The sequence below is a fragment of the Stigmatopora nigra genome, chromosome 22 (genome assembly GCF_051989575.1).
Source record: "Stigmatopora nigra isolate UIUO_SnigA chromosome 22, RoL_Snig_1.1, whole genome shotgun sequence".
NCBI lineage: Eukaryota > Metazoa > Chordata > Actinopteri > Syngnathiformes > Syngnathidae > Stigmatopora > Stigmatopora nigra.
Window position 1 is genome coordinate 6,032,344 of NC_135529.1, and position 19,348 is coordinate 6,051,691.

General features: G+C 40.2%; 1 protein-coding gene across 12 annotated transcripts; it reads right to left on the minus strand.

Annotated features, from left to right (window-relative positions):
• Positions 1-99: 99 nt before the first annotated feature.
• LOC144215521 (AP2-associated protein kinase 1-like) lies at positions 100-13,034 on the minus strand. Of its 12 annotated transcripts, XR_013330445.1 has the most exons (21): positions 12,242-13,034; positions 10,543-10,661; positions 10,206-10,314; positions 9,832-9,974; positions 9,627-9,748; positions 9,462-9,543; positions 9,258-9,390; positions 9,051-9,154; positions 8,800-8,879; positions 8,568-8,731; positions 8,240-8,406; positions 7,840-7,929; positions 7,328-7,515; positions 6,894-7,090; positions 6,759-6,821; positions 5,391-5,483; positions 5,117-5,218; positions 4,774-4,941; positions 4,306-4,395; positions 3,656-3,833; positions 1,860-1,992 (listed from the first exon to the last, which is right to left on the minus strand). XR_013330445.1 is itself a non-coding variant. In XM_077744516.1 (20 exons), exons 1-20 carry the CDS (start codon positions 12,399-12,401, stop codon positions 1,295-1,297), a joined length of 3,069 nt encoding a protein of 1,022 aa, XP_077600642.1. In that variant the 5' UTR covers positions 12,402-13,034; the 3' UTR covers positions 100-1,294. The 12 variants fall into 12 exon arrangements, 11 of the variants coding, with proteins under 11 accessions (XP_077600642.1, XP_077600643.1, XP_077600641.1 ...); XM_077744516.1 differs by lacking the exon at positions 3,656-3,833 and having other exon boundaries at positions 100-1,992; positions 7,840-7,926; XM_077744517.1 differs by lacking the exon at positions 3,656-3,833 and having other exon boundaries at positions 100-1,992; positions 5,391-5,414.
• Between the last annotated feature and the right edge of the window lie 6,314 nt (positions 13,035-19,348).

A 19,348-nucleotide genomic window follows, 5' to 3' on the forward strand; every position in this document is an offset into this window, starting at 1 on the left:
TTAAATCTATGGTCCAGTTTCTGGAATTTACTATACTGTATCGTGTCAGAATTGACCTTAATCTCAAAATCCAGAGTCTGGAAATGAATGAAGAAAGAGTGATTTACATTCATTTAATATTTTTCAGGACAACAAAGGCAAGCTGTGATCATTTCAAGCACTTTCTGCCCGACATTAGTAAGTCAGCTGATGAATGTTGTGTTTCAAACATGTCAAAACAACCATTCCACTTGTGATACATTCAAAGCAAATTGTAAACAAAACATTTTCCATCACAGATTAACAATGCCATTCCATTTTGGGTTCAACCAGTTTGAATGTTAAACATAAAAGTGCCATGATGAATACAAAAAAAGAGAGAAAAACATTTCATGACCAGAGCATCCCTACAATAAAATGTTTAAATGCTCTCCTTGAATGATTTTAATAGGCTACAGATCTTTACTACAAATTGGCCAATCCCTGATCAGTAAGTGCTCCACATTTCAACAACAAAAGACATGCACCCATTGGAAGAATTACTTATCTATGTACAGCACAGTGGATTTTTGACCATTGCAGTACTGTTTTGAGATGAATGTAATTTTTTTTTTTTTGCATAATTTTTTTTTTGCAGATCTCCATAGATGATGTGGCGTGATTATTTGGATTTAATTTACACATATGGAATTATGTTTGAGGATGTTTTGTTCATAATATGCTTCATATAATGGAGTGTTTAGGCTACATGGAATGGATACACAGCATTTTTCATTTTCAACGGTGCCACGCTAATGACTGGAAAAAGCGAATGCCTCATGTGATCATTTTTGGGGTAACAAGACAAATGTGAGGTAGGCAAGAGAACAAACGCTTGAACCACCCGCTGTCGACGGAAAACCTTCAGAACCTGAAAAGGAATGATGCTCCAAACTAAGTTGAGACGGTCACAACAACAACAACCCTGCTGATATGTGCATTAATGACAGAATAAACAGTGGTACGAGGGAGGGAAATGAAATAATAGATGGTACAAAAAAAAAGGTTTTGGTTTCCCAAAAAGCAGCAGTGTGTACAGTACTTGCTTTTACTGTGCCAGCTTACATTCTCCCCCCCAAAAAAAAGCATTACTTATTTGTCAGTGCAGTTAAGGTCCGCTCAAGTTTAGGCACAAAATCATTTTGGTGGATTCCAGGCCAATATTGTGGTTTGAATGCCTCACATGCATATTAATTTGAAGCAGTAGTTTCCGTGTCAAATACAGTTGCATATTGTTGAAAGAGTCCAATGCAGTCCAGCTGCAGAGTGCATGTCATCACGGCTTTTCTTGTGGGGCTTTGAGGTGAAATGGTGCGCTGATGAAGGGGTCAATGGCGTGCACTCCAGTTTGGTTGCTTACATTCAACGGGTTCTCGTTCTGCTGGGTCTCATTTGCCTCAAAGTGACGGGAGTATTTGGCTAAAGATTGTGGGCGGAATGTGTTTGCGGCCATCTGTTCCAATGCACTTTGTTCAGGCACCCCGGCTGTCGCGTGGGCATACGGGGAAGCTGAAGCTTCTTTCTTTTTTGCAAACGGAGCTTGGGAGAAGACGTCCAAATGCTGCGGGGTCCCGAACGGTCCACTCGGAAATGGCGCATTGGCAAACACGTCGCCTGCTTCTTGCTGCACTAGTCTAAAAGGCGCTTTTGAGAAGACATCTGCGCTAGTTGGCTCGGGATTAAACTGGGAATGATTGTGGGAGATGGCCACGGGTGCAGCTGGTGTCGAGAGGATGCTACGCTGTGCTCCGTGTTCTTCGTCCTCCTCCGAGTCGACCAGCAATGGATCGTGAGCTGATGTGTGACCTTTGGGGGCATCTGAAAAATTCTGATGCTCCTCTTGACAGGCGTCCTTTTCCTGGTCTTCATCGCTGGAGTGAACAGATTGGTCGGTCGCAGGAAAATCACCCGAGATTTCAGGATCGTGACCCTCTTGGCCTAACACTGAGTAGCCGTTTCTTTCAAGTTGCACATCTGGGGGGAAAAAAAGCAGAAACAAATGTTTATCTATTATTCATTGCTTTTATCGGAGCCTTTTTGTGTGACACGCACATTTAAGCACCTCCAAGTGAGGAAGCACCACAAGATTTACGACACTAGGCACAATCTACTACATTCATTTGACAAAGTCGAAGCGGTCTTGTTTCCACAACTTGCTCTCGTTGGGAGAAGAGGGAGTCAGTTGAAACAAGGAGAAGGATGGCGTTGGCAGCAAAGGGTGGCGCAGTTAGACAAGACAAGCACAGAAAAGCGCGCAGGTCAGTCTTACCTCAGCAGCGTCGACAGCGGATGTTAACAGGGCGACTCTCACCAAAGACTTAAAGGAAAGGCTACTATTTTGTTATCTTCACCCTGACTGAAACCATAAGATTGCACAAGTGCTGTTTTGAAATTGTGAGGATTAACATTGACCCACATGGCCAAATGCAACAGAGAACAATGTTGCTGTTCAACCTCCTTGTAATTTAGACAATGCAAATTTCTCACTCTTTCTACCTCAAATATTAGCGCTCATCCCAAAAGCCTGGGATTGAAATATGGACACAAAAGTGACAAAAATACAAGAGGGGGAAAAACTAATTCCCAACATAGCATATACACACAGACAGCTCTATATTTGGACCTTTACATATAACCATTTGCTCTAAAACACTAAAGTCTTGACAGAAATTGATGAATTTTTATATTACACTTAATATTTTGTGACAAAAAAAGGTAAATCTACACTCTGATTGTTTTTGATGCTGTATTTGTTGAGTGACTTCCCAGTTTCAGAAAGCATTTAATTTAATTCAAGTGAACATCTTCAGTGTTTTTCCTTTCAGCTTAGTTGGCATTTTCAAACAAATGCATACATACATAATCATGACAGTGCATCGCTTGACTATTTTAGAACTTTGGCTGTCCTGTTTTAAAACGCTTGAATGAGTTTGGTGTTGGGAAATAAAGATACAAGCTCAAAAAGGTTCTGGATGAATGACCATCCTCCAAAAAGAAGAGAGCAAGACTATCCTGTAAGTAGTGGGTGCAAACATCCCAATAATACTGTCTAGTTTATATACAATTGAGAAATTTTAAGCACTTTCAGAACCTACTGGCTATTAATTAAATTTGTCTTATCACCTTATTAAACAAGATTCTTTCCACTGAAATGCATATGATTGAAGTCTTGTCTAACACAACAACCCACAACCGATTGAAAACCCTGCCAGGAAAGATATTTTGCCATCAAACCTTTAACACAAAACTTTTACTGGGTGAACTCTGGGAGATATTTTTTCCGGTTTGACATCTTCCCCCTGTACTGTTCAAGTTTTGTTCGTGAAAAGTGCACTAAACTTTGTCACTCGTGAGGTCAAAAGTGTTCAAATAAAGCTTTAATCCTCCACAAACACACAAAAAAGGGGGAGCAAAGCAGCCGTCATTGAGAATTGAACATGAAATGAAAGTAGACCACCATGGCAGCATATTAAATGAGCGATTATGGGGTAAAGCATGAGGAAGGTCATGGTGTAGCCATGTTAGTGACAGAAGATGCTAAAGCATGGATGGAAATGTTAGCAAAGCTTACTGAAGACAGCCTATCAGGAGTGGAATCAGGAGTGAACGTGAAAGTCTATGCAGAGTCCTCTCTTACACGTATTAAATGCTACATTTTCCACACGTCTAAGCCTCCTGCCCTATCTCAAAGTTAGGGTTCCACACTGCCTCCCACCCCCTCTAGAGGTCGATGAGTTGATCCACCAGTAGGAGGGAGCGGGCCAAGTTGGGAAGGCTGGACTCTGAACTGCCACTGTTGTTGTGCGAGTGATCACCTGAAACATGCCAGAGAAAGAAAAAGAGAGACCAGACACAGAAATGTACATGGGAGAGCCCAGGGAGATGGCGAGCCAAAGAATAAGTCATGTCAAATGACATAGTATGAAGAAAAGAAATAAGAGGGAGGAGTGAATGAGGATGCAGGGGGTGGGGGTGGTGGGTGGCCAGAGCAGAGGGATGCGATGGAGGGGTAGGAAAAGAGAAAGAAGCAGAGAGTGAGCTGGGATCATCTTAACATGGCTGCATTGTTATAGGGGGGATTAAGAGGGCGCCAATCTAACAACGACAGAAGCCAAACCCGCACGGGGTGCTAGATTCCCTATTACAATGCAAGAGTTTGACTGGCAAGACTTCCTAGTATCAGAGGTCACGAATGAAATGCTCTATGTTTAGGCTGTGGGGCTCTGAATAGGTTCTATTGACAGCATATCAGGCCGGGTGCTCATCTGGTGATTCTGTCCTTCTTACCTTGGTTTGAGGTTTTGGGGAAGAGCACAGGAATGGGGTCAAACTCTTGATTATTTCCTTGCTGTCCTTGCGACATGGGGAAAGAAGAGTCTGTAGCAAAAGGGGAGGGGATGTGAAGGAAAAGCAGAGCGGAAAGCTATTCATTCAGCCATTAGCACAAGGCAAAGGAAGTGCAGAAAGATTAAGAATAGGCCTGCATATAAATGTGGTCTTGCAGGACCATTTGTAACACAATGGCATTAATCTGCTAATGACTTTTTTCCCTATCAATTAAATGGCAGCCTCCCCGAAAGAAAGAAAGGATTTTTTTGAATGAAAGAACCCATGATCGATAAACGCACTCTCATTTGATGTTATCTTCATGCATCAGCTCTATTGAGTTACACAGTCATCACAATGTGTCAAATAGGAATTGGGAATTAGTTTTCAACGGCGTAAAGCTGGCGAAGGAAAGTCAAAGGGGCTTACCAGCAGCTGCCTGAGAAGGCTGCTGCTCCTCTGGGCACAATGCAGAGCAGGAGCCAAGAGGAGCAGAGGAGCGATAGGAGGAAGTTGGAACAGAAGTTGGGTTTCCATGAGAAGGAGTAAGAGAGAGAAGATGATAGTCCAGCAGTGAATCCTTCCCAGTTAAAGATTCTGAGTCACAGTGAGAAAACAAACTCATAATAAGGAGAAAATTGGCAAGAAACACAGTCCAGCAATAACTTAACAATGTTTTAAATGTAAGTTACAACAAAAAGGTTTTGGAAGGAATTGCAATACAATCCTTTTTTTGTGTGGATTCTCCTGTTCTGAGCCTCACAATGCTAACCTGACACGCCTGCAGAGGTGAGCTCCAATTGAGCTGAGTAGTGCTGGGCTGGAGGGGCTTCCAACCCAGGAATCAGTGAATCCACACATTCCTCTTTCTTTACTAAACACACACACATAATGGGAGAAGGCAAGATAGATAAAATCTCCTACTCTAAAAGACATCTTCCTGAGTTGTCTAACTACGGGAAAGAAAGTGAGGGAAGTCGACAGAATGCATGCAAGGGTAAAACTATTCTACAGGACGGTAGGGATCCAAAAAGAAAGATGGTTACCAGCATTTGTGTTCAGAGGTTCAGCTAGGGTTAAAAGGTCAGGGTGAAGAAGGGAAGTTCCTTGAGACTTCTGACCATGATCAATCAAGTTGTCTGAGTGGTGGAGAATTCATTAAGGGACATAAAGTATTATGGCAGGGGATAGAAAAGGTAAAATTTTCCTGCCAAAAGTTGAAAATATACACAATCAATGTTAAGGTTTCACCTGTTCCATCTTTTCACAAAAACCTACAGAGCATGCGTATAAATTAGTGGTATTTTACTGTAACATATGCCTTGTGAATGAACATAAGACCTCAATATTCTGAGGTAATGAGTTAGGTACGGAATTTCTAGGGAGCACATACCAAATGCAACATTTGTTAACAATATAAGACTAACCAGACAAAGACAACCTTGGGAAATATTCAGCAAGTATTCAGCTGAACAAACAACATCGAGTAGCCATGCCTCCTCACCTAACTACGTGTTCCAGTCAACTCGGGTAGACAGCTGACCTCCACTCACAATTAAACTGACTTGCTGCAAGTTGAAGTATATGGCCCATGCATCAAGCAAGTCTCTCACAGCATATTCATACTTACAGGAAACCACAATGGTGAAAAATTGGGGAGCAGGGGATTCTTACTTAAGGAATGTGTTGGCTCAGAAAATGGCGCAGCAGATGTGACCTTTTACACTTTTCTCTATAGGAAAGAGTTTTGATTAAAAGTCTATCCTAAAATAACATAAGAAGGTGAAAGTACAATTGTCTGCGTAAATAGCAAAGCATTCCTTTTTGAATGAAGTTATCAATTTCAGCTTTCTAATAAGTGTGAGCATTTTTGCTATGTAATTATCAAACCCCAAAAAGCTTCAAAATAAACATTACATGATTAGAGATTTTGAAAATGGAATGTGTTCGTGTATGCAGAGTGGTGATTTTAAAAAAAATAGTATTGAGGAATCTGTTCCCATTAGAATCTCAGGCAAAAATTAAAACCACTGAGGGAGCGACGAAATGACTGCCTGGGTTCATTGGTGTGGAAGCACAGTCCTTCAGCAGTAAGGAAATCCAATCAACAAAGAAATGATTGTCCTCTTCGTACCGAGTGACATTAAACGCACAGATCTGCAAATGAGATGCAATCTAGCTGTGGACCAGAGACTCCATTCACAGAAACTGACAAGGAGTCACTGTGCGGCTAACAACTTGTGTCAACAAAGATAACCTTCTGAAACCTGTAGTTAGAATTTTGACATAGGCAAACCTCCCTTAATAAGGTGTAATGAACTGTCTACTCATTGGATATTACAAAGACATTTTACCTCCATATTACACAAGGTATAAAGATGCATACGAATGGAAAAAGAAAAAAAAAACCTCACCTGCAATTGAATTAAGACCGTGAATGAGATTGTCACCCCTGGACTTCTCCTCTTCTGCAGTGGCTGTTTGCAAAAAAAAAACACAGTTTTCAGATTCAGCATCTGATCTCGCTCATACATTAATATTGCACTTACGCTCAGCTAGCTTTGCAAAGTCTTTGTTAAGCAGCTCTTCAGCGGTTAGCTTGGAGAAGTTATCGTCGCCAAAGGGATTCCAGCTGGGTTGAGCGTTGGGTTTAACACGAGCAGAGTGTTGGGCGTCGGTGTCAGCCGGGTGATATACAGTCTGCTGCGAGGAGTAAGGGGAGCTAGAAGGAGTCGTGCTGGCTGATCTACAAATTGGAAAGACGGCGGTTACATTTTGCATGCCTCTTATTTCTGTGGTTTTGGTTTAATCGTGTAAGCAAGCAAAGTGTGAACACGGCGATTCTTCTTTAGGGATTTTGTGGGATGTCAAAGGTTTGCTTTGACTCCATGGCGGTCATGTCGGCTGAAAGGACTTTCTATCGCCACGCCATGAAAGGACAGTCGCTCCTCACATTACTGAGGGGGAAGCTCATTCTGCTTACTTGGACTTGTTGAGGCTGGCCTCAGCTGCGGCAGCCTGCAGGAGCTGTGTGGACTTGCTGATCGGGACCCCAAAGATGGCACTGTGGGTGACGTCACTCAGAATGCGTCTATGGCCACTCTTAGGCGCCATCTTTGGAGACGAGGGTGGTGTTAAGGAGCCGACTCTGTGATGCCCTGACCCAGCGGTCTGTGGGGGGGATTTAGAAACAAAAGACAATTACTCAAAATCCTCGGAGCTACTTTCCGGCAATGACTCACCACTCAACAAAAAAATAAAACAAAGAATGCTTAGAAGAACCTATGAAAAAGTTGACAAAGAGGAACATTCAACTTGGAGATCAATCAGAGTAAGTGAAGGGGCTGATTTCAGACAAAGAGCACAATAAGGGAAAGGGAACTAACAAAAATGATGTGCCCAGTAATTCCTGCACTCCCAAAGCCCAAGGCAAGAAAGGTTTGTTAAAGCTAACAATTAGCTCAGTAGCAGACAGCACGATTAGCAGGATGTTACCACATCTGGATCAGCAGCTGGCTCAGTGACGGAACACTCGGGGATGGGATTCAGACGGAGAGCTGGGCATTCGTGGGCCTTATGTTGCTGCTGGTGCAGGAACATCAGGCTTAGTTTTACCTTGAACAGCTAGGGCTATCGCCATACTTGGTGCATAGTAATGCTCCTTCCCACATCACTTTCCCCAAAAATAATTCCATCATATTTTCCCTTTCAAAAAAAAAGCAATCCTAAAAACCAATGGGATTTGGTGTGACTGTTTGAGAGAAGTGGAAACACAAACCCTTTTAAAGGCAAAAGAATAGCTGTTTCACTTTTATGGACTCAACTTCAAAGCTTTTGAGTCCTACAATGAGGCCTCACTGAATTTCCTTTCGCATTACCTTGTTTGGGTGCCTACCTGCTGGTTATTCTGTGGATGGAGGAAAGTGGAAGGAAGCTGCTGTTTCATGAGGAGCTGCTGTGGCTGTGGTGCGACCTGAGGCTGAACATTGGTGGTCTGCATTGGCCGTAAAGACGCCTGAGCAGCAGTGGGAGCCTGTTGAGCAGCCTGGATGGCACCTGGAGCTGAAGATTGTAAATGTATGACAAGAAGAACAAATGCAACTTTAAAAAAAAAAATTGACTATAGAGAAGTCTGATTAGCCCAATGTGAATTTGAATAATTTCCCATAAAACTCCAGTTGGTTTTATAACTGTAAATCAAAGATGGATCAAATATCTATTACCTATGCCCTGGGCTCCAACAGCCACATTTGGCCTTTTGCGGGGGGTCAGAGCTGCTGCTTGTATGGGAAGAATGCCTGAAATAGGCTGTGGTTGAGTTTGGCCAGCCTTAGGCCTTTGTCGGGGTGCAATGGAGGTCTCAGTGGTTGGAATGGGGTCTGTGATTCTAATGGGAAAAAAAAATGTTATATTATAAATTAATTGACTGGAAAACATCCAAATTTTGTCTCTCACCTGGTTTTGTTTTGACTCTTTTTGACCACAACATCACTGGCTTTAATAGGCTCTGGAAGTTTTGCAGGAATGGATGAATTCTGTGTGAAATTAAATTGGAACAAATAGAAAAGTTATTCAATACTGCAGACGAGAGAAAACACAACAGTCAACAGTTTTTGTTGGCAAAGGAACTCGAATGCGCTGACATACTGTATAGGAAGCTGTGGTCTGAAGCAGGATATGACTTATTGCTGTGACTATGGACTTACATGTATATTTGGAACTGGACACTCTCGTCGAATGAGTTTAAAGGCAAAGTAAGACACTTGATAGATGTCTGGCCTTTTATCTGGATCCAGTTCCAGCATATACCCTGAAAAATACACAATTTTCCCATCAGGCAAAAAAAAGACAGTTTTCTATTCAATCTGATTATCTAACACTTCAATTCAAGAAGCAAGACTAATGTGACTTACTGATGAGACAATGCAGATCGTTGGAGTAGCGTGAATTGTCGGGAATGGTGAAACTGCCATCACAGATAGCAACTTGGCTCTCCCCAAAAGGAAGTGTGAAGTAACATAGTTTATACAGTAGACATCCCATCGCCTGAACACACAGTTAGAAAAAGGCAAGTTAATAATATAGCATGGCCTAATCATGTGACGCAAACACCTCACCCATATATCTGCCTTTGTAGTGATGATTTTACCACCATAGAGGTTGACCATCTCTGGAGCGCGGTACGATAAAGTGGTGTACCTAATATAAAGGGCATATTATTTGCTGAATGCTTCAATACAAATCACACCAATAGAAAGTGTCAATGGCAGAGGAACACCTACTTTTTGATTTCCTCCTCAATGATGGCTACACCCTCTGTCTGTGGATTTTGGAAGGAGTTTGTAGCACTTCCAAAGTCACAAAGTACATAATGACCTTGGTCATGCAGAAGAATATTTTCCACCTGCAGAAAAAGAACAAAATCAATAAAATGGGAAGCTCTTACACAAAAGCAAAAAATACATTAATTTTATAAGGGTAATCTGCCTTGAGGTCCCTATGAATGATTGGATTCTTGCACTGGTGGAGACAAGCAACCGCTTCACACGTGTCGCAAAAGATCTGCAACACCTCTGCCTCTGTGAAGCCGGTCTGCAAGTTCTGGTTCATCAGGTTGACCACTTGTCCCCCTACAAAACAAGTATGACCAATGCTAAAACATCAATGACAGTTAAGGTAACACTCAACTGATTGTTACATACTTGATTTTGTTTTTTCTTTAATTTGTTTGAGCAATGCCCGAAACCAGAATTGATACAATAACTCTATTTCTTTGAATGGCTTATCAAAGACTTGTTTAAAGTATGTTGGCCTGATCCATCCAAAATTCTGGTAAAATGTTTTAACATGATAAAATTCACCTCGACAGAAGTCCATTAAGATTAGGACCTCCCACACATCACCGGCTCCAACTCTGGCTATGCTGGAATCCAGGAAGCCAACAATGTTTTTGTGGCCAACAAGGTCCCGCTAGTCAAAAACCAAAAAAAAAGTATAAGAAAAACAGGTTCAGTTACAATATCAAGACTTTAATGTTTGAATAGCCCCTGTATGAAATGCAAAAAAAAGACAAGAAAAGTTGCAAAAAGCTGCCTAAAGTTACTATGAAGGTCATTTAATTGAGTACATCCCATACTGAATGAAAGAGCCTATATTTTGACTAAAGAAAAACCCACACTCTTCATTTTCATCACTCACCATGATCTGTATCTCCAGCTTGCAAATTTGTAGATCATGCTCATTGTTGACATACATCCGCTTTAGAGCACACCGTTGACCCTGATTGATTCGCACCAAAAAAACAATGGCGAAACCCCCTGCAATGAGATTGAATGATGGGAAATTAGTACTCATTGAAAATGTGGATGTAACATGACGCGTTTTCATTGTAGACTAACACATTTCCATGAAAAGGGCTTATACAGTATCTACACTATCTACATTATTCAATCATATTCTATACCACTAATCCTCACTAGGGTCACAGGGTGCTGCAGCTGTTGCAGTAAACTGTGGGTAGTAGATGGGAAATACTCGAGACCTGTTTTCTCCTGATCTTTTTGCTCAATTATTTGGTATAAAGGGGAGAAAATTAATGATTTAGAGAAAACCTCTCCTAATAACTCCAAATTCCTCTTCTTAAAACAATTAATCCACATTTTATGTTCGTGTGCTCCCTAAAACTTGAGACATCTTCAAACCCGCTGTCTAATCTGAGATGGCTGTAAGAAATTAGAAGGATTAACAGACGTCTTGAGCACCATTTCACTCTGTTCTACTGTATCGGCGAAGACGGCCCAAGGAATAACTTTAAGTACAGCTACAAATAGCCACTGTCAAGTGACGCAACTGACTGTCAGGATTATTCCTTGCTGGTTTACGCATATACACAAACAACAAAACTCAGGGAAATGAGACCATTTTGGCATAGCCATAAAAATCGGCAACTACTTTAGTGCAAGGTTACATAGCAATGGTGAAAAAAAGAAGCAAAACCAACCAAAGACAGGTGGTCGTTGGGCCTACAATGTTTTCTCTAAAGACTTGAGTAAATAACTTTACTTCACAGGAAAGGGAGTAAATCATTGGTGCCTTCAGAAATGAGTAACAAGTTGTTAAAATAACTTGCCAAAAAAATCATTGTATTTGTATTAGTTTCTGTGGTCAGATAACAAAACCATTCATAAAGTAGCCGGACAGATGGAGACCAGCCAAAAATACTGATAAATTAATCAGTCCTTTAAAATCTATTATTCAGTAACAAGACCTCTTGGCTAACATGAGGAAGCTGGATCTCATTGGGATAATGGGAAAACATCAGCCCTGTTTAAAAGTATAGATTTGACTTTCTCATACACAATACAAATTGGCAGCAATATTATTGTAACAGTTTGAAACTGTGCAGCAAAACCACACTCAAGATTGAGCATGCATGACAGCGAGCCCAATGGTTATGCTGACTACTATAGAAGGCAATACCGATGACTCAGCAGGTCATTACTTTATAATAAGTTTGTACCAAGTTACTCCCAGCCTTCAGGGAAATGCGCAACCAGGAAATTCTCATATTCCACGCAAAAAGCGCGATCAAAACATTGGAAAACAATGGTTAAACATTTATAATCAGGAAAAAATAGACTCGCATGGTAAAAGAAACCAAACAAAGTCCTATTTATCAGGGATGGATTGTAACAACTACTTAAACCATTAAAAATCACGAATTAATTATTCCATCATCATCATCATCATCACAAATTGCTGGGGGACGCAAGGGATTAGAACATTAATCCTTCTTTACTGCAGTTTGGTGATTGAATTAAATACCTCGAGGTGGTTAACGATTTCAACGTGAGGCAAATAAACGTAGATGAACACAAGAGTTGGCATTTTCATTGACCTTCAGCCACGATTTCTTCGATGGTCCCTTGATACCGTCCAACGTTGAAGACCCGGCCGATGAAGCTGCCTCCGCCGCCGGATCCACCACCTCCCCCGCCGGCTCCCGGACCAGGCCCGGAGACCCCCAGCTCCCGGCGCGAATCAAAAAATTTCTTCATCTCCACTAGTTGTTATCCAAAGCGACAACCCCGGTATCCAAGCGTATGAAAAAAAAATCTCCAAAGAAAGTATGTCGTGTTTGTATTTATGATCAGCGGTGGCGTAAAGATGATACAATTGGCTTTGACTGAATGACAGCGGCTAGCCGAATGCTAGCCGATGATCCGGACTTCAAAGTATGCAAAAAAATAAAAAAAAGACTGCACAGAGTTTCCTGGCCCAGACGTCGTCCCCAGTGTTTGAAAGCAATAGGATGAAACAAAAGCATTCACTGCAATCGGAGACTGCTGGATGACTTTACTGCCAATGTTTTGGCCCCGACGTAGGGTCTTTATCCCACCTATGGCTAAGCTAAGAGCTAAGGTGCGATGACAGCTGCATAGACAGCCAGCCAGGCAGGCAGGTAGCTCGGTCCTACCCAAAGCGGCTTATCACACATGCCCACAATAAGCGTCTAACCCAAAATATCACATCACGCTAAAACAAATCACTTCTGGCCTTTCTATATCACTACTAAATAACATTCTTGTGATGTCAAAGCTTTACAAACCCGCCAAGATTTATCAAAGAACTAATTAACAGAGCTAACCCATAACCCAGCTAAAAACACCGACCGGAAGAGTCGGCATAAATCGTGGGTCTGTGATTGGTCAATCTGTGTTTTGATTTATTTATTTTTTTGGAGCCAAGAAACGCCCACAAGCGGACCTGCAACAAGAGCATAACTTTCAAAATAAACTCGTTGACTGGCCAGATTTGCTTTACCAAATGTATAATTAAAAAAAATGCAAATGATGAAATTAAACTAGTGCTTTTTGGATTTATATAGTAAGTTGCATTGTTGTTGTTTTTTTAATAATGATGATACAGTGCTACATTGAAGATGGATTCTTTTTTGGTACTATGTGTAATGTGTAAATGATCCCTCTAGAAGTCACTGTTTACCCTTTAAAATTTAAATTAAAAATGTAGTACCTGCATGATTTTTTCCCTTTATTTATAGTGATGTAACACATTTCTGGATCCCTTTAAATGTTTGGTCAAAGTGACTAACTGTTTAATATAAATCTTTTTATTTTACATTTGGAGCCATAACTATAAGACATTAAAAGAGTGATATCATTTTAAGTCTTTCTATTTGGGAACATATTTTATTGTCACTGACAGAGTTAATACATTTACACACATGAACAGACTTTGATTTAAACATATGGTGACACTATTGCTCTAGTAAATATGCAATTAAACTACAATATTGTTAGTGCAACAGTGATAAATGACAATATACATTGGTGAAACATATACTGTATTCTGCCTGTTGAAACATTAACAAAAGGTAAACAAAATCTGGTTCTTATTTTTTGCCATTACCTGAGAATAAAATTAGGCAATCTTTCATGTTCTGCTTAGGATGTGCAACGTCTGAGTGAAGAAAGTGTCTTTTAATGGTTCAGTAATGAGGAAACTTCAATCCCGAGCTCACTCACTCTTTGATAATGAACATTATTTCTGAGTTTGTATGGTGTTCCATTCTCTTAAATCAAGCACCCACAGACACTTCTCAAACCCCTCCTATGGGAAAATACATTTGTCTTTTTTCTTGTTTGCTCACACAAACATAAAATTGTCAAGATTTGACTAAGTGCTTTACTTTATACATGCCATGTGGTCTGATATCTTCTTGCTTTGTAAATAATTATGTCAATGTTTGATGTTCATCTAAATAGAACTGACCATTAAGAGTGACACAACTTTTGTGTTATGTTTTTAGTTTGCCAGTTTCACTGAGACAAAATGAAGACAAGTGGCCAAATATTTCCCCATACTTAATGGCCATGATATTGTTCGCCACATTCACCACACTTTTAATACATTCCTTATTTGGTAAAACACTATCGTCTATAAACACCTTCTCCAAGATGTTTTACAGACCCCTTATGCCCATGTGAGCTTTGCAATGTCATTATTAAACTGTTTAGATGCTTCTCTATAATGCAGCTAGAACGTCACAGGTTTTGAAAATGTGGGTCGTTTATACACTTCCCTGACCTCTTGTTTAAAAAACATCAAATGGCGAAAATATGAAAATATATTTGATTTTAACAACATGTTTATGTTATGGTCTTGGGAACATGATTTTTGAAACAACCAGAAACGTTCTCAGAACCTTTTACTTAGTCGTTTCCAAGGAAACCTTTAACCAAAATTACAATCAGTTTGGTTTCCACCAATTTGATGGGAAGACGATGTCAAAACACTTAGCTAGCTTATGATTTTGGTGTGCATAAAAGCCTTTAATTTCCTTTGTCCTAAGCAATTGTCTTTTTGTTATTTCTCTCCTTGCTGCACACAACAGTGCATGAAATTGAGACCAGATTTTCCTTTTGGATCTGAAGTTTGGCCGTGATAGGTTTAGGCTTCTTTCTCTTCATTGCTTGCCAACATAATTTAGTCCTGTCTTCATTTCACTATTGATGTCTTTCTACAATATACCGGATAATCATTGTTTAATTTCAACAAAAAGACGTTCAGAATTATGAGATGCATATTTGATCGCTTTATATCTTGTATGCGTGGCAATGACATAGAGAGAAAAAAAATGCTTTTTGGTAGCACATTGACAACGTGCCAGTATGTCATTGCTGTTAGCAACTTTACGGTGAGATCAGATCCATTAATGTGACGTAAGCTCCAATCATTTCTCCTAGACATTCTCAAGAGATTTGCTCAAACCTTGTTTTATGGTTATTAGGTTAAAAGTTCACCACTGCAACTCATGAATTACATCAACATGTTATGCACACCTTAAACTTTTTTTTTAAACTTTGGAGATTTGATTAACTTTTCAGAAGAAATGTTCCAGTGTTAAAATGATAGCATCATTCCACAAAAATGTGTGTTGTGGTTTAAGAGACAAAATGTATCTAAAGAAAATAAAGCAAGGGAGACCGTTCTAGACATCCGTACACAGTTCCAGTTTCATAATCCTGTTATGAATTGTTGTCATAAAATATTTCCAGCCATTGCCCTGACTTGGGAAAATACTATGGATACACATTAGCGTACGTATAGTGGTTTCATTCCTCGTTATTCATGTCATTCATCAATATAACTAAACATTAGATTTACACTTTTTCCAAAACAAACCTACTGACCCATTTTCCATTAAATTAGACTTAATATATTAGATTATTTAATGTGCCCTTTTTTTATTGGTCATCATAATTGAATTTTGATTTACAAAAAAATAACTGGGTTTTTCCACTTGTTGTTTTACCACGAAACACAACAAGACATTTGAAAAATGAAATATTACAATGCATGAGTCTGTAGCTTAATACAAAGGGAAGTGGGGATGATTGCCACATAATGAAGGAATGTATCAAATGTGGTAAAAAAAAGCTGTGCTAATACATTTGGACCAAGTAATGTATACATGATTTGGTTGAGCTAAAATGTATTGTATCCTGTCTTGCACGAGTCCCAGCGGAAGGCCAATGTGAGGGCCTGAGAATAAGGCTGGAATGTCAGTGTCTCACTTTATAACCAAATGTAAACTGACCCAACCCCCCCAAAAAACACATATAAAAATAAATCGGCAGGGAATTCTAAATAGAAAATATACTTTAGGTTTACATTGGAAGCCTAAGACTGTACTGTATACCTTTTGTCTCAAGGGAAAGAAACTTTGTTGATTATAATTGTACTCATTGTTCTTGTTGCTCTGAACTATACATAAACTCCTGTTTTCTTTCATTTTGTGTGTATGGGCTAAGTGTGTTTGAGTGCAGTTGTGTGCACTTGACAGAAATTACTCAAATATGTAAAACAGCATCTTCAAATTAACAATTCACTCAAATGCTCTCATTAGCTCACGAAATTTGCTTTAATTGCTAATAATTATTTTTCATTTGGCACTAAATGCAAAATAAACCCTTCTCTTTCCAACTTTCATTACAGTGATTGTTAGAGGGACTAACAACAGTACTGTTGCCTGTTCCACAATTGTGATGAGGTGACTCCCTCCCCAAGGGCATGCTTGTTAATAACAATAAAATTATGGCTTTCTCATGATGTGGCATAATTTGGGCTGATAAGCATGTAGCCTGCAGTAAAATGTGACGTCCAATCGAGCAGATAGATTTAATAATGCAGAAGAGTCCTGATACATGGAAAACTTGCAAATGAGGTTAAAAGGTGAAAGGCGAAACCGAGTTCTATCTGATGAGGAATGAGACCAATCGGATCATCTGATGTATAATGTGTCTAGATTTACACATGATGCCTGGGTGAGGCTGCGCAAATACTGATGGTGCAAGTCACTCGGAAGACAAATAATATAGATCTGGCAGAAAATAGCCTTGTCCTCAGACCACACACTAACAACGGCATCTTTTTAAAGGTTTTTAAAGGCACACAGTCAGATGATCAAAGACTTGCTTATACCTTTTTTAAAACAATCTTAATGGCTTTAGACTACAGTCCAAAGAATGTCTTTGCTGTGCTCACCTTTGTCAAATTGCATTATGGATTAAAACGGAGATAATTGTCTGGAAATTCACATTGGATGGGGGAAATTAGTTTGTTGTAAACCAAGCTTTTCAAGTACTTTGGAGAAAGAAGGCAAGATCAATATTGGCCAATACACTGTCTGCATCCCCAGATTTGAAAACTGGTGCAATTTGTGCTATTTTCAACATTTGTGCTACTACTCAAGAGAGTACAAATAGTAAGTTGCTCGAAATAGAAGCAGTAATTGTGTTACAGATGGCTTCTTACATTTTAGGCCAGTACAGAGCGTCTTGTGAGCACTGATTGAAAATCGTGTTTATACTCTTTACACTTAATAGCCCAGTGTTATGACAAAAAGAAAATGACAAGATGGAATGTTATTTGAAGTATCATCTTGTGCACATGAACAACCAGTGACAAAACGTGCTTAATGTTTTAGCTGTCACATGCATCTCATGATTGACTTTACTTTGAAATCAAAGCGTTGATCACGATGATGATGTTATGTCATGCATTACTCAACATTAGATCCATGACAAAACTACACAGTGTCACATGGATCATATTGCTACCAGCTTGCTGCGTGCAGGCTAGGAATTAGGACAATTATTGTATCAATAACATGTAACTCTATTAGCCATCTGTCCCACGTGAATTGGGTGCAATCTGACCCGTGCACCACTGGCTCAAATATTCGCAATGACCTTGCCGGCATTATTAGCTCAACATTTTTTTCCACCCCCAAAATGATCCAGATCAAACATCTTTAATAAATGAGGTTTCTGCGTAGGCCAGCAGCACCTGACTACAATCAACTGATTCCACTTGCAAGATACCGAATAAGTGAAATGTGTTGTTTTGTTTGGTGGGAATGAAATCCTGCACTGCAACCCTCACTATAATGTGGCTTGTGAAACATTGGGCACATCGTTGTTCATTTTCAGTGTAAAAAAAAGAAAAACAAATCTTGCCAATGACACATTTTATGCCCATTCCTATCATTAGCAATGTGAGCAAAGTCTCGTGGCTGAAGGAAGTCAGCAGAAGAGATGCTATCTCAGAATATGTGGTCTCTTGTGTTTTCATACCATTTCTGTCTTTCCTCCACCACTCAAACTTCAGACCTATCTATCCTCCTATGCTTGAGATTATCCTCGTCCACCCGCACATTCTGACATTTGCAAAATCTGTCCTCGGTCTCCCTATTACAACTCAACCATAAAGTGGCCCGTCAAGATTCCTGCCAACAGACAGGTAAACAGGTCATCGCAATGCAAGCACAGGAAGTGTCTCTTGGTCTCAGTCTGCAGTTGAAGCTGTCAAGGGACTTGCGTGCAGAGTAGGAATGTAGGACAAAGGAAGGCAGATGTCCCAATTGCCCCACCCCAATGGCCTCATGAGCCTTTTATCTCGACGGCCTCTCGAGATTGACTTTCGGGGCGGGAGAGAGAGAGATCGGCACATTTTTTCATTTCGCCAGATTCCTGTTGCAATTCAGAATAAATTTGTCGCAGATTATGCAATGCTTTCTGTTCTCTAGAACTTCTTTTTCATCTTGATGTTTCATCGGCATGCTAAGTCTCGTTGCAGTGGATTCAGGTTGGCCCCAGGGGCCGAAAACTACAGCAGCAAATTAGTGTGATGTCAAACTGTATGCGCCTCATTAATGTTCGGTGCCAGTGGCATATTAAGTCTCGTCAACAACACCATTTTAGTCCAAACGCAACACAAATAGGGCCAAATAAGCAGCTCCCTCCGGGTTGGGAATCACATAGATAGCAGGGAAATAAGCACTGTGTCAAATTGTTGTCATAAAAAAATACAAGACCTCACAATGTTTTTCGTCAGATCGATGACCAGCTAACATAATGGTTAACAGCCTCTATCCACCCCTCCTTCGCTAATATGTTTTTGATGTGCTTTTATCACAGGTGGAGTCATACTAAGGTCAAATCATGTGATGTCTGGAAAAGATGTGTGTGCGCTAATGGGTGGAGTTTGCTCAGTTTGTTATGTGGGTGTGTGGTTGTTACTTGTAGTTTATCCCGTGGATCGCCATGCACTAATTGTGGTGGTACATGCACTAGTTGCAAATGATCTGTCCCATCACTTGATCACAAGAACGGAATGAAAAAGAGCTTTCACTCGACTCCTGCATCGAAATAAATGGCTTAAATAAATGATTTGATGGGTTGCAATGAGTCCGTTCACTGTGGATTGTGGGAACTCTCTCGTACAAAGACCCGCCTTGACACAGACTCAGTATTGCATACGCATGATAGATAGGTGGATTTCATTTCTCCTTTCTGACCCCTGAAGCAGAGGTCGCCTCAAAAGAGGCACTGTGAGCCTTTCCAGGTCCATACTCCAAAACACAGTTTGCATCTTATTGAATGAGGGCCTTTTTTATCCACCCATTTTGAACACTGCTTAC